Source organism: Cherax quadricarinatus, chromosome 24 (assembly GCF_038502225.1).
Source record: "Cherax quadricarinatus isolate ZL_2023a chromosome 24, ASM3850222v1, whole genome shotgun sequence".
In the NCBI taxonomy this organism is placed as follows: Eukaryota; Metazoa; Arthropoda; class Malacostraca; order Decapoda; family Parastacidae; genus Cherax; species Cherax quadricarinatus.
This window is the reverse complement of record NC_091315.1, coordinates 19,706,691-19,721,629: the sequence shown is the minus strand read 5'-3', so window position 1 is coordinate 19,721,629 and position 14,939 is coordinate 19,706,691. Positions and strand designations below refer to the sequence as shown.

General features: G+C 37.4%; 1 protein-coding gene across 1 annotated transcript in view; it reads left to right on the top strand.

Moving 5' to 3' along the window:
* Positions 1–14,939, top strand: part of LOC128690736 (voltage-dependent T-type calcium channel subunit alpha-1G) — a 181,199-nt gene that overhangs the window by 106,067 nt on the left and 60,193 nt on the right. Inside the window, exons 4-5 of the mRNA XM_070088481.1 lie at positions 558–569; positions 6,888–7,018. Coding sequence (XP_069944582.1) covers positions 558–569; positions 6,888–7,018 — 143 coding nt within the window. The remainder of the gene's footprint in view (positions 1–557; positions 570–6,887; positions 7,019–14,939) is intronic.

The following is a 14,939-nucleotide window of genomic DNA, read 5'->3' as shown; positions in this document are numbered from 1 at the left end:
AACTGACCGAGATCTCGGTTTCAGTAGTATCTTTTCCATTCTATTAATACCAAGAAACAGCCAATAAAACCATCCTAGAAAACACCTCAAAGTCGCTGTTATAAACCAAACACAAAGTCAGAGGTTTGCTTTTCCCATCATGCACCATGTGGGGCAGGACTTTTTATTATACTGTGTACACTCACAACACAGACCCATTCTCTCATGTCTAGGCCAAAATTTAATGCTCACAGCATATCTGAGGGAGTTGTGCTTAAGACCTAGATCTACCTGAAGGACACTGGCATCAGTGACTTAGATCTAATCAAGAGGTAGTGAAAGGGTTAAAAAGTAATTTTAGTATTTTAAGTGTTTAACTAAAAAATTCTTTGTTACTTGTACATACAATATTCATATGTAATGCAGTGTTTATGGTGTGATTAGAGACAATTTCTAGAATGTCTATATGATAACTGTCTTCTCTTGTACACCTGATTGTCTGGTGGTTTTACCTTTGCCCCGTCCCTGCCCTGGCCACGCCACTCTGTTTCTGCCCCCTTGTCTCGCCACACCCCCAGCGAGGAGTATAGGTGAGGGAGAAATACCAGTTGCAGCCTTTAGACTTAACCTGCTTACCAATATCTCCACCTCTCATATGCCTACTGCTCTGTTAATGCCATAAATAGAGTAGAAAATCTCAAGGCTATTATAAGTGTGACTTTATTTACATATTCTCTTTTATAACTAAAAATCTTTGTTAATCGTAAAAGGAAGTAGCACACATGAGCAGAGAAATGTTGGTAGTGGGAAGAGTGAGCTGCAATCCTAGCTTTGGTGTAAGTCAGAGCAAGGTGTTAGGGCACTGGAGCATTCATCACTACTGTAGAATAGTGTATCTTCCTTATAAATACTTTTGCAAATTCAGCATTATACAGCTTTAGAGTTGATCCTAAGTAAAGATTTTGCTAAATGTAAAAAGTATATACTCTTTCTTTTAAATTCTGAATTGGGTTTTTCAATTAGGTTATTTAAAGTATGCTCTACTTCTCTTACATATATTGTATATGTTATAAATGGTATCCAAGAGAGTTACATTTGAGGGTAGACACTTATAAAGGTTGGATATGCAGTGCCAATGAAGAAAACATTTTCCAGGTCAAGTTTCTGTTTTCTTTGTTCAATTATATATTTTCACAAAAAAGTTCCTTAACTTATTAGGGTCATGTAGCTTTTTATTTGAAAAAAAAAAAAATTTAGGAGGAAATTTCTTGTTTAAATTAGACACCTTGGACTTGTATCTTATTTAGCTCCAATTTCCATTCACATTTGCATGGCAGGCATATGTTGTTGCTGGTACCAGTATCCAAATGTATCATTGAGCATGTACAGTACTCACTCCCTGGTTTATAATTTTATTTTAACTTTTTGATGAAGGTTTCTAGCACATTGAAATTAAATGTTCTTTTTAAATGTGAGAGATTTTACAAAATAGGACTTTTTTTTAATTGCTTTTCAAATCAAATAAAATCAAATCAAGTTTATTCTCTATAAAGATTACAATGTGGGATTTACATATTATAGGATATTGTGTAGTTTAAATATTATATAAAACTAATTACAGAGAGGGCCACTATCACAGCATGACTAGGCATTTGTTAAATATTTGTTTATATCAGTCATAATTTTAGAGCTAGGAAGAAGTTTTGCCTATTAATTATCCATAAAATTTTGTTACCCAAAATACCCTTGGTCCTAACCATTTTGGATATAGAAGTCCCTTTTGTATATTGAAAAATTTCTCTACCAGAATGCACCACAGGATAGTGTCAGGCAGTGTGTTAAGTCCTAAAAATCTCTTTGTTTATAACTTGAGATAATGTTTTTTCACTTGGCTTTGGAAATCTTAGGGTAATATTGTACCTGAGTTGTATATTTATTTGTAATGAAAACAAGATAGTATTGTCTTATAGAAGACCAGTGATACCACTCTTGCTTTTTATATATTGTACTTTATGAACTACCAAACATAGAGGAAGATTCTCTTATCCACAGTAGTGATTAATAAGCATAGCATTATTTTATGTACTTTGATGCTGAAACCATGTACAGCAGCAAGATAAAAAGATTTGCCTCTAATACTGAAATGAAGCATTAGTGTAAGACTGAATGTCCTGATTAAAATTTCTGAGTAGTTGTGTTCAACCATTCAGCATTTATTTATTTTATGGACATTCATGTTTTTTTTTTTTCAAGAAAATACACTTATCATAGGTTTTGGGTTGGTGGTAAAATTTGCTTGCTACTGGCATGGATGATTAGTCTAGTGTAGCTTCTAATGTGTTTCCTTCCTCCTGGCCGCGGGCTGTGTCCACTAGTGGGTAAATAATCCAGGAATTAGTCATACAGTTTTTTCTGTTTTATGGATTTTCTTTTCTGCATCTTCAACTTCAGTGGTTTGATATATTTGGGTACTAATATTGACTGAGTACAGGTGTTGCATAGGTAACCAAATTTTATTTTCTTTATCCTTTAGCAGATCGTAGACTGTATTTTAATTAAATTAGAATGCAGGGTTTCCCAGGCTTACAAAGGCCTGAGTTACAATGATCTGCACTTATGAGTGAGGTTCAAAAGACAATATTGAGAAATAATTGTTTTATGAATGTTGATCTGCAGTTATGAATATGTGTGACATGTAACCATCATTTGTAATTTAGTTTTCTGTAGAATAATAGACTCAGGGTTATAAATGATTTCTTTATAAGTTGAAACACTGTGAATACAACTCATTCATACTTTGAGGACACCTGTGTGATACTTAAGTATTTTCACTGTTCATGCTTGTGTACCGCAAGGTAATCAAACCATTGAAGTTCATTTTATTTGTACTTTTATAACATTTATGCCGTCTACCTGTTCAATAAATATAAGATTTACACCCGAGTACAGTAATTGTCACAGTATCTGTTTCTATGTCAGTTCGTTTGTGTATTGTTCATGAATGGTTCATTAAATGGGTTATCGTTCTTGAAATGCAGTGAGTATGTAGCATAGTAAATAATGTAATCATAATGGGAGGATTGCTGTTGTTAGTGTTGGTACAACATTACCTGTGAAAATTTGTATACAAATATCTTTATACAAGTTACTTCAATATTTTGCAGCAAGTTACACTATCTGTTCACTTTTGTCTTTGAATTGGTTATACTTTATACATTTCATCAGTTTCTGCTCATTAGCTTACTTAGTTCTTCACATTATCATTTCTGTATAATATATACCTCGTTATGTAATACTTTTAGTTAGATCTTGCAATCCTGGCTTATAAAGCACTGATCATTTAGAGCATTTCTTGATATTGATGGTGATTTAATTATAAGTGAATGGGCAGTTTTCATTTAGTTTTTAGTAAGTTTACATAGAAAAATTTTTATATTTACATATAGGTTAGTTTACATAAATGCCCTTTTCTGTCATAAATTTGATGTAGAAGCCTGTTAGCCAAATTGTCTGGCAGCTATAATAGCTTGTGGTCTCTTACAAAGTTGAAATGAACACATCCCCCAGAGTTTGTTCTTCACTCCTACAGCAAATCAGGGCTTCTGCCATAGAGCCTTAAAGGCATTCCATTATTAACTATCCACAATGAGTTCCACAGATACTTAACATTCCATCTGAAATGTAGTGATGCCTCCTGGTTTCAAAACTGCCTTGGAGGTCTCACCAGGCTCTGCTATCTTGCTGTATGCAGACTTATGTCTCAGGAATTACTAGTATGTACAGTACAGTGGACCCCCGCATAACGATTACCTCCGAATGCGACCAATTATGTAAGTGTATTTATGTAAGTGCGTTTGTACGTGTATGTTTGGGGGTCTGAAATGGACTAATCTACTTCACAATATTTCTTATGGGAACAAATTCGGTCAGTACTGGCACCTGAATATACTTCTGGAGTGAAAAAATATCGTTAACCGGGGGTCCACTGTATTTCGTTTATTTAAACGACATCCCAGTGGTGATCTTGACTTGCTTCAGTATCCTAGATTGTAGCTGTCTGAATGTGGCCATCTTCTTAATTCAAGTCTCAACCCATCTCAGTCATTTATCTGTCTGGAATACAATGAGATCTCAGCAGCTTTCAACTCTGTTTTCCAATAGAAAAACATGTCTTTTAAGGATTCAGTTGTAGGACTTCCTACATTGTATTTCTCAAACCACGTAATGGAGTTGATAGAATACTGTTTAGGGTCTCTTCTTTTCGTCCCAACTCTAGAATGTCAGAAACTAAGCTCTTTCTTTATTCCATTCTTAGTAAAAACTATGAATTTAAACTATTCTATATACATTAGGTAAGAGAGATTCTTCTCCCCAAGTTGAAGCTCACCGACAGTAGTAATATGCCACACCATACCGTAGTTCATGCAGTCATTAGGAGGAGAATCATTCAGGCAAACTTCACATATCATAAACAAGGAGAACACCTCTCACAAACGGTCTTACGACCACATTTTTTTTTTTAACACTCCAGCCATTTCCCACCAGAGTATGGTGATTTGACCAACTGAAAAACTTCCTCCATCATTCATTCAGTTAGTCTTGCCATGTGCAAATGTGCATGCTGACATTACAGTTTAGATGTCCCTCCAAACTGCAACATCCCCATGACTGTACCTCCCACCTCCAGAACTCAAGTTCAGCTAACAAATTTTCCCTGAATTCCTTCATAAATGTTACCCTACATACATTTCCAATGGCACATCAGATCATCTGTAAAATATTGATCATCCATGGCAACCTCACACATTCTTGTCTTAAGTCCCATACTTTCCTACATAGTCTTAACATTTGCCTCATGGTACCATCTCTAATTAAACTTAGATCATTCCATTGTATATATATTTTAGTGCATTAATAAGTAAAAAAAAACATTTGTTTATATGCTGTATATTGTCTTTTTAGCTGTAATTTGGTTGAGTGTTTATCAACTTTGCTTGGTTATTTAAGCCAGATTGTGTGTTCATTTTTGCTGCAATTCTCTCATCAAGCTGAAGTGAATGCATGGTACCTTGCTCTATGATAAATAAAAACATCCTCACCTGCAAGGAAAGGAGTAATTTAGACTCAGGCCCTGATAGACATGACCCTGATAGAAGTGACCAGTGTAGTGAATACCTTTGCAAATGATTCTTATCAGATGTTTCTTGGCTTGGGATAAATGTATATGTCTTAATTTGTACTGTTACCTTATGCCACCCTATTTGATATCTACTTTTATATTCTTTGCTTCATTACTTTGAACTTGTCTTCTGTATTTACTCCTGTAAAAACTTTCATGCATATCTATAGCCCTTTGATAGTTCTCTGAAAATAATAATTTGGTACAGCTTTACTACCATCATTGAGCCCAGACATTTTTCGAACCAATTTAGCAGCCAGAATCTGTCTTACTTAATTCTTAAGTAATTATAAACAGATAGAGAGAAGGATTAGTCTGAATAAGTTTATATGATTTTAAGAAGGGGGTCACCAAATATTCCATTTTGTGTTGCCTCTGAAGAACTGGAGAAAAGCAAAATTTGCCTTTTGTGAACATCGAAGACAATTTTTTCTTTTAAATATATTCTGCTTTAAACCTGGTGTTTAGTACATTGATAAAATTGTAATAAATGATTAAAACTTTTTCAAGAAATGCTTAAGCCTCAAAGCCACTATCTAGAATTCACTAGTCCAGATGCTAACCACTAGACTGGCCAGGCTAAAATAAGAAATGCAGCTTTTACCCAGTTCATGTTAGAAAGTACCCAAACAGTGACACTGCTGCATTTTAATTTATTTATTTTGATCAGAGTAACAAGCTAGTAAATTCTAGATCATGGGTTCAAACCTTGTCTGTTTCCTAAAAAAAATTTGATCATTAATTATGATTTTTCCAATTCTTTTAAGAGTAATACTATGAAACTATTGTGCCCTCTAGCATAGCCTGAAAAGGTTACGTTTCTTATTGTAGTCAATATGATCTGGTGGTTAAGGTGATGGATAAGTGAATTTTAGACTGCAGGTTTGAGGCATACCCATTCCCTGAATAAGAAAAAAATATAAATTTTTTCCAACTTTAATTAGTAACTGCATCTGTCTTTTGAAAAAAGTCATGGTCTATATCCTTTATTTTGTGTAGGATAAGTAAATGTGTTTTGTACTGTATTATACTAATAACTTGACTACTATATTTAGAGAGACTGGACAAAATGTGATTGAGGTATTGACCAGTTATCATGTACTGTATCTGTTTATACAGTTAATATCCATAACACAATTTAATTTTTACCCTTTATGCTTAGTACTATTTAACATTTGAAGAAACATGCATGCTTCCTGGAAGTTTTCAAATTAGTGCATATTATTGCATGACTTTGTTGGGTAATGACATTATTAACACTAGTATAGCTGTTTTATGAATTGTTGTTAGATATCTTGCATCAATAATGTAGGAACATTAATACGGAGAATCTTGTCATGATAAAATTGCATTGTGAATCTTGAAGTTTTAGTTACTTTCATTCCAACTTCTTTATTAGCAATCATCAGAATGTGTTTTATTACATTTTCATTAAATGACAATTTTTCCATAACTGTAGTTCTATAAAGTAGTCTTACTTAACAAACCTCATTTATTTTTTCTTGAAATAATATGTAAGATTTGTATGAAGTAAATATTACATAATTTTTATTTATTTTGTTCAAAATGAAACCTACAGAACTGTAAATAGTAATCATGACTACTATCTTTTTCAGTAGATTTTCAATTCTCTTAGAAAGCATTCACATTACTGCTTGAATGATCTAGGTAACACAACATCAGTAAAAAGTTTCCATCTAAAGCTGTCTTTTTCACTCCTGTAATGCAGATGGAACCAGCTTGATGTTTTCATTGTCATCTTGTCTGTGGTTGGCATTGTGCTGGAAGAAATGAAGAATGACATCATCCCCATCAATCCTACGATCATAAGAGTCATGCGAGTGCTTAGGATTGCTCGAGGTAAGAGGTGTTTCTTCATAAATAAGTACACCCCAAAGTGGAGTCTATAGATCTAATCTCATAAATATGTTGATGCACTAGATACTAAGTCTGTAATTTATTGTCATTATGTAATACAATAGTGCAGTAGTAGTAAGTGATCTGCATAGCAGACTTGAAGAAAGATTGAAATTCTTAAACTACCTGCTCTTCTTACACTTGCATACATTCTCCTTTTTGCCTCCATGGATAATGTTCTTTGTTTCTGCAAATGCATCACTGTACCACCCACCTTTTCTTTTCTTCACCAATTCTGTGATTTACTTCATATTTCATATACCTATCCACTGACAAGTCCTCTCCCAGATATCTGAATGCAGTCACTCCCTCTGTACTCCCTCCTTCCAATCAGATATCCAATCTTTCATTACCTAACTCATTGTTACCTTCATCAGCTTGCTCCTTTCAAGTTGAAGAGGGATATATAATAGCCTAGATTACACTTTTGGAGTTGCTACAAATTGTGTAGAATTGTACAGTTGCCAACTACTATTGTATTAGTTAATGTTAGGACTTAATAAATTTCACTCAGCTCAGCTATGAATGCAGAATGTTCATTAGTTTCTATTTTAATTTAAGATAAAGACAACAAATCCACAATGCAGATGTAACAGAGGGTTTGTTGTTGAGGATTTCTAATCCATTTATATAGATTTCAGTTGTATTGGGGTGAATTTTCCACATTGTAGTTGTAAAAGTAGAAATTTTGCTTCATTTGGTGTTTTGGGAATATCGTTCTTAAGGTATATTATTGCATTCAGTGTCACATAATTCCATGGGAAAAGAGACAGAACTGCTAGCTGGTTTTGGAAGATGCTTAGGTAGGAGTGAGATCCTGTTTATGAGTGCAATGTAAATCTGGTGGGTTTATTTGGAATAGTGATGAGAGTTAGGATGATATAGATGTGTTGAATGAGCAGATATGTAGGAAGTTGACACACATTGTCTCTTCATGTAGCTAGGCTTGTGAGTACTGTTTCTCCTTAGAGACCTTAAACAATGCATGTAACCCCCTGCAAATGATTTGCATGGCAGTGTTTTGTATTATATACAGTCATTACAATTTTGTAGGTAGTAGGTTGGTAGACAGCAACCACCCAGGGAGGTACTACCGTTCTGCCAAGTGAGTGTAAAATGAAAGCCTGTAATTGTTTTACATGATGGTAGGATTGCTGGTGTCTTTTGTCTGTCTCATAAATATGCAAGATTTCAGGTACATCTTGCTACTTCTACTTACACTTAGGCCACACTACACGTTTATTTATACACACTCATCTGAGTTTTCTTTGATTTTTATCTTAATAGTTCTTGTTCTAATTACTTTTCAATTTATATCCATGGGGAAGTGGAATAAGAATCTTTCCTCCGTAAGCCATGCGTGTTGTAAAAGTCAACTAAAATCCCGGGAACAATGGGCTAGTAACCCCTTTTCCTGTAATAATTACTAAAAAGAATATGAAAATTGTCAAAGTGGAAAGTCTGAATGTGCGTGGATGTTGTGCGAATGATAAGAAAGAGATGATTGTGGATGTTATGAATGAGAAGAAGCTGAATGTCCGCTTTAACCCTTTCAGGGTTTCGGTCGTACTAGTACGGCTTACGAGCCAGGGTTTTTGACGTACTAGTACGCCTAAATTCTAGTGCCCTCAAATCTAATGAGAGAAAGCTGGTAGGCCTACATATGAAAGAATGGGTCTATGTGGTCAATGTGTGCAGTATAAAAAAATCCTGCAGCACACAGTGCATAATGAGACAAAAAAAACTGACCATGTTTTTGGATTAAAACAGCGACTTTGCACTGTATTTTCATATGGTATTTATTGTTGTATTCTAGTTTTTCTGGTCTTATTTTATAGAATGGAAGACATATTACAGAAATTGAGATGATTTTGACTGGTTTTACAAAGAAAAGTACCTTGAAATTGAGCTCAAAGTAGCAGAAATGTTTGATTTTTACCATAGTTCAAAAGTAAACAAATAATGATATGCGTCCAATACACGTCAACTGGTGAGTCTAATATTCTTTCACAAGTGTGCTGATATTATTTATACCATTTCTACATCAATGCAGTAGTCTGCATAACAGTAAATCTTCTATTATTTTTTGTGAGAATAAAAATTCAAAATAGAAAGCAAAAGAATGTAAGAGGGGCATGGGAACATGACTAATGGACAGAGGAAATATTATTTTAGTGCCAGGAATGTCTTTCTTGTTTATTCTGGACCCTGTTCGTAAATTGGCATCTTTTGAAATTTGTGTGAAAATGGCAAAATTGCTAAATTCTCACCACTGTATTGGATAGTTGAAATCGGTAAATGGGTGGTTTCTTGTACTCATTCGATAGAAAAAATGGAGTTCTAGCGAAATAGTTATGATTTTTGTCGACAAGTACACTGAATTGGCCGAAAATGGGGATCAAAGTGGGCAAAATCGCCGATGCGTAAACATCGTCGAGACCGCTAACTTCGCAAGAGCATAATTCCGTAAGTTTTCCATCAAATTTCACACTTTTGGTGTCATTATGATCGGGAAAAGATTCTCTATCTACCTGGTTCTTCCCCTCTCACTGGCTCTGTTACAGGTGTGGAGGTTCACCCTCCTCCTCATGCTGTGCCTTCCTCCTCTGTCCCCTCCCAGGTTTCTGCCTCTTCAGTCCCCTCTCACACTTCTCCAGTTCCCTCCACCCTTTTGTTCCCCCCTACTTTGGTACAGTCCATTATGGTTCCAATCTTTACTCACCCTCCTCCTTCCATCTCCAATATTGTCTCCCATACGATGTCTTTGAATTCCGAAACAGTTGAAGCTATCTCTGAATATATTGCAGAGACCAAACTATCACTGGACACTGATCCACCCCCTGTTCCTTCTCTTTCCTCTCCTACATCTGTGCAACTCCTTTCTTCGCTGCTTGAACGTTTTCCGTTACCGCTGCATGTGGACTTTTCTAACCCCTCAAGTCTGTAGGTACCCTTACCTGTGGATTTCTGGTACAGGTCCGCCATCACAAATCCGGCAATCAGTTATTCGGTTCCTTCAGTTATTCGGCACTAATTTTGGCTAGCATAATTTCAAATTTCCAGGGTCGCCACACCAACCTGCTGGTACTGTTTACCTGGAGTTTACCTGGAGAGAGTTCCGGGGGTCAACGCCCCCGCGGCCCGGTCTGAGACCAGGCCTCCTGGTGGATCAGAGCCTGATCAACCAGGCTGTTGCTGCTGGCTGCACGCAAACCAACATACGAGCCACAGCCCGGCTGATCCGGAACTGACTTTAGGTGCTTGTCCAGTGCCAGTTTGAAGACTGCCAGGGGTCTGTTGGTAATCCCCCTTATGTGTGCTGGGAGGCAGTTGAACAGTCTCGGGCCCCTGACACTTATTGTATGGTCTCTTAACGTGCTAGTGACACCCCTGCTTTTCATTGGGGGGATGGTGCATCGTCTGCCAAGTCTTTTGCTTTCGTAGTGGGTGATTTTCGTGTGCAAGTTCGGTACTAGTCCCTCTAGGATTTTCCAGGTGTATATAATCATGTATCTCTCCCTCCTGCGTTCCAGGGAATACAGGTTTAGGAACCTCAAGCGCTCCCAATAATTGAGGTGTTTTATCTCCGTTATGCGCGCCGTGAAAGTTCTCTGTACATTTTCTAGGTCGGCAATTTCACCTGCCTTGAAAGGTGCTGTTAGTGTGCAGCAATATTCCAGCCTAGATAGAACAAGTGACCTGAAGAGTGTCATCATGGGCTTGGCCTCCCTAGTTTTGAAGGTTCTCATTATCCATCCTGTCATTTTTCTAGCAGATGCGATTGATACAATGTTATGGTCCTTGAAGGTGAGATCCTCCGACATGATCACTCCCAGGTCTTTGATGTTGGTGTTTCGCTCTATTTTGTGGCCAGAATTTGTTTTGTACTCTGATGAAGATTTAATTTCCTCATGTTTACCATATCTGAGTAATTGAAATTTCTCATCATTGAACTTCATATTGTTTTCTGCAGCCCACTGAAAGATTTGGTTGATGTCTGCCTGGAGCTTTGCAGTGTCTGCAATGGAAGACACTGTCATGCAGATTCGGGTGTCATCTGTTTGGTGGCGCTACTTGCTGCATAAGTCATTCCAGTTTCTTTTTCTCCATTTATTGTTTTAACCTGCTTACTTTTAGCCCTAGCCATGGTTCCAATGAATAAAAGAAATGCTTTTCATTATGTAAAGCACCTACATAGTACATTATCCATTAAAGATAAGGTGGCTTTGAAGCCACTGTCAGTTGCCATGAGCTCAGTCTCATGAAGCAGGAGAATATGCTTTATTATTACACTAATATCAACACTACAGCTTATTTGCCTATCACAATTGATCTAATATGACCTAAGAAACAATGTAAATAACATAAAACATGTTAAATACTCCAGAATGAATAATATTTGGCATAACACCAAGCAGTTCGACAGTTATGAAGAGGAGATGGTAAACAAATACCATTCTCCTATCCTTGTCTTGGGGACTTAGAGAAAACGGAGTATAGCACAGGGCTAATTATGATATACGCTCGTACTCCACCATACACATGAAACAAAAAAGTTATTTTCTCTCTATAGATTATCACACATAGCAGCATAAGTGGAGAGAACCTAGGATAACTCCAAAAAAGTCAACGTGGCTTATTTTTAGTACCTGGCTTGGGTTAGCCATATATGATTTTTGGTAAATATTCGATTCCCAGCCAGGGTAGAAACATTAAGCATGTTTCTTTACACCTGTTGTCTATGTTTACTGATCAGTAAATGGGTACCTGGGTGTTAGTTGACTAGTGTGGGTGTTATCCTGGGACACTGACCTAATTTTCTTGAAATACTCGGCATAACAAGTGCCTTTCTATACATTAGTATGTCACTGATGTCAGCTAGGCCTGTATACCTTGTACATGTATGTGTAGTAAATAAAGATATTATTATTATTATTATTATTTTCTCAGTTGTTTGTTGGGTTATCTTATTCAAACTTGGGCAATGTATGATGGAAAGATGCTTCTTCACGTATACCAAAAATGAAAGAAATCAGACCATAAATAGCGGAGTTCACTTCTCAGCCATTAGCGGCCGCTTAGCGGTATATTTTTGTATGGTTGTTATGGTTATATTCTCATTTTTTTGGTCTCATTTGATAGAATGAAAGATATATTACAGAAATAGATATGATTTTGATTGCTTTCATGACGAAAAGTACCTTGAAATTGCGCTCACAGTAGCAAAAATGTTCTATTCTTTAGCGAAGCTCAAGAGTAAACAAATGACGTCACCGTCCAATACCTGTCCGCCTGCCAGTCCAAATTCCAGTACGGAGTCAAGAATGGATTGACATTATTTATACAATTATTACAATAATGCAGTAGTCTGCATAACAGTAAATCTATTTTTTTTTTTTTTTGTGAATAAAAATTCCAAATGGTAAGCAAGAGTAATATAAGAGGGGCCTGTAGCCATGACTAATGAACAGAGAAAATGTTATTTTAGTGCCAGGAATGTCTGTATTGTTTATTCTGGACCCTATTTTGAAATTGGCATCTGTTGAAATTTGTGTGAAATTGGCCAAATTGCCAATTTCTGACCACTTTATTGGGGAGTTGAAATAAGTGAATGGACGACTTCTTGTACTCAGTTGACAGACTAGAAGTAAATAAGTTTATTCAGGTATACACAAATACATTTACATAGATTATCATACATAGCAGTGTATGTATAGAGATCCTAGGATAACCCAGAAAAGTCAGACAGTGACTTATTTCCAGTACCTGGCTTGGGCTTGCCATATATGATTTTTGGTAAATATTTTTTTTTCTCGGTTGTTTGTTGGGCTATCTCATTGAAACTTAGGCAATGTATGATGGAAAGATGCTTCTTAACATACAACAAAAATAAAAAAGATGGACGATAAATAAGGGAGTTCACTTCTCAGCCATTAGCCGCCTCTTTGCAGTATATTTTCGTATGGTTTTTATGGTTGTATTCTCATTTTTTGGACTCATTTGATAGAATGGAAGATATATTACAGAAATAGACATGATTTTGATTGCTTTCATGATGAAACGTACCTTGAACTTGAGCTCAAAGTAGCAGAAATGTTCGATTTTTTGCCGATGTTCAATGAACTGTGTAAGTCAAGTTGGTTAATTTTATTAAGTGTATTCTAACCTAACCACTCTGCAATTCGGCAAACTCAGTAATCCGGCACACTACAGGTCCCAATGATGCCGGATTTGTGATGGAGGACCTGTATCTTTATTGTTGCCATTCATGGCCTATTTACAGTGGAATATACGTGGCCTCAGGGGTAATCAGGGTGAACTTCAGATGTTGCTCTCCCGGTTTTCCCCTGTTGGTGTTTGCTTACAAGAACCAAACTTACACTCTGCTGTTATCTATCCCATCTCAGGCTATAATTTATTGTATTCTTCAGATCCTTTTCCTGATGGGACCTTTAATGAAAGTGCCCTTCTTCTATACACTGATATTCCGTATCATCAGCTATTTGTTCATACTTCACTGTATTACACAGGGGCCCATATCCACTTGCATAGGTGGCATACACTCTGTTCTTTGTATCTCTCTCCTTCTCGGGCATTATCTATCCTGGATGTTGCCTTTCTTGTTTCGTCCTTACCGCCACCACTTCTGTTACTTGGCGATTTTAATGCCCATCATTTCCTCTGGGGGGTCTCACTGTGATTCCCGTGGCATTCAGTTGGAGGCTTTTCTTGCTTCCCACCCTCTCCATGTTTTAAATACAGGTACTCCCACCCATTTTGATCCTCGTACTCATACTCTCTCTTGCATTGATCTCTCAGTCTGCTCTTCCTCTACCGCACTAGTCTGTTCTCCCGGACTTACATGACAGCGATCATTTTCCAGTCACTCTTACTTCTCCTTCATATTCACCACCTCTTCGTAGCCCACGCTGGCAGTTTGTTCAAGCAAATTGGGACCTTTACTCGCAACTAACTGCTTTTAGTGGGGGTTCCTTCTTGGTCCTCCATTAATGAGCTTTTACACCTCTTCTCATCCTCAGTTTTAACCGCAAATTCTCATTCTATACCCCAAACCTCGGGCAGGCATTCTCAGAAGTACGTGCCTTGGTGGTCTCCTGCTTGTGCTTGTGCAGTACGTTTGAAACATGCTGTGTGGGGCAGGTACTGGTACAATAGGACCACTGAGAGACTTCTTGATTTTAAGCAGAAGCGTGCGGTTGCTCGCCGTGTCATCTGTGATGATAAACGCACATGCTGGTGAGATTATGTTTCCACCATCAACTCTGCTTCCTCTGTTTACCTGGAGTTTACCTGGAGAGAGTTCCGGGGGTCAACGCCCCCGCGGCCCGGTCTGTGACCAGGCCTCCTGGTGGATCAGAGCCTGATCAACCAGGCTGTTGCTGCTGGCTGCACGCAAACCAACGTACGAGCCACAGCCCGGCTGATCAGGAACTGACTTTAGGTGCTTGTCCAGTGCCAGCTTGAAGACTGCCAGGGGTCTGTTGGTAATCCCCCTTATGTGTGCTGGGAGGCAGTTGAACAGTCTCGGGCCCCTGACACTTATTGTATGGTCTCTTAACGTGCTAGTGACACCCCTGCTTTTCATTGGGGGGATGGTGCATCGTCTGCCAAGTCTTTTGCTTTCGTAGTGAGTGATTTTCGTGTGCAAGTTCGGTACTAGTCCCTCTAGGATTTTCCAGGTGTATATAATCATGTATCTCTCCCTCCTGCGTTCCAGGGAATACAGGTTTAGGAACCTCAAGCGCTCCCAGTAATTGAGGTGTTTTATCTCCGTTATGCGCGCCGTGAAAGTTCTCTGTACATTTTCTAGGTCGGCAATTTCACCTGCCTTGAAAGGTGCTGT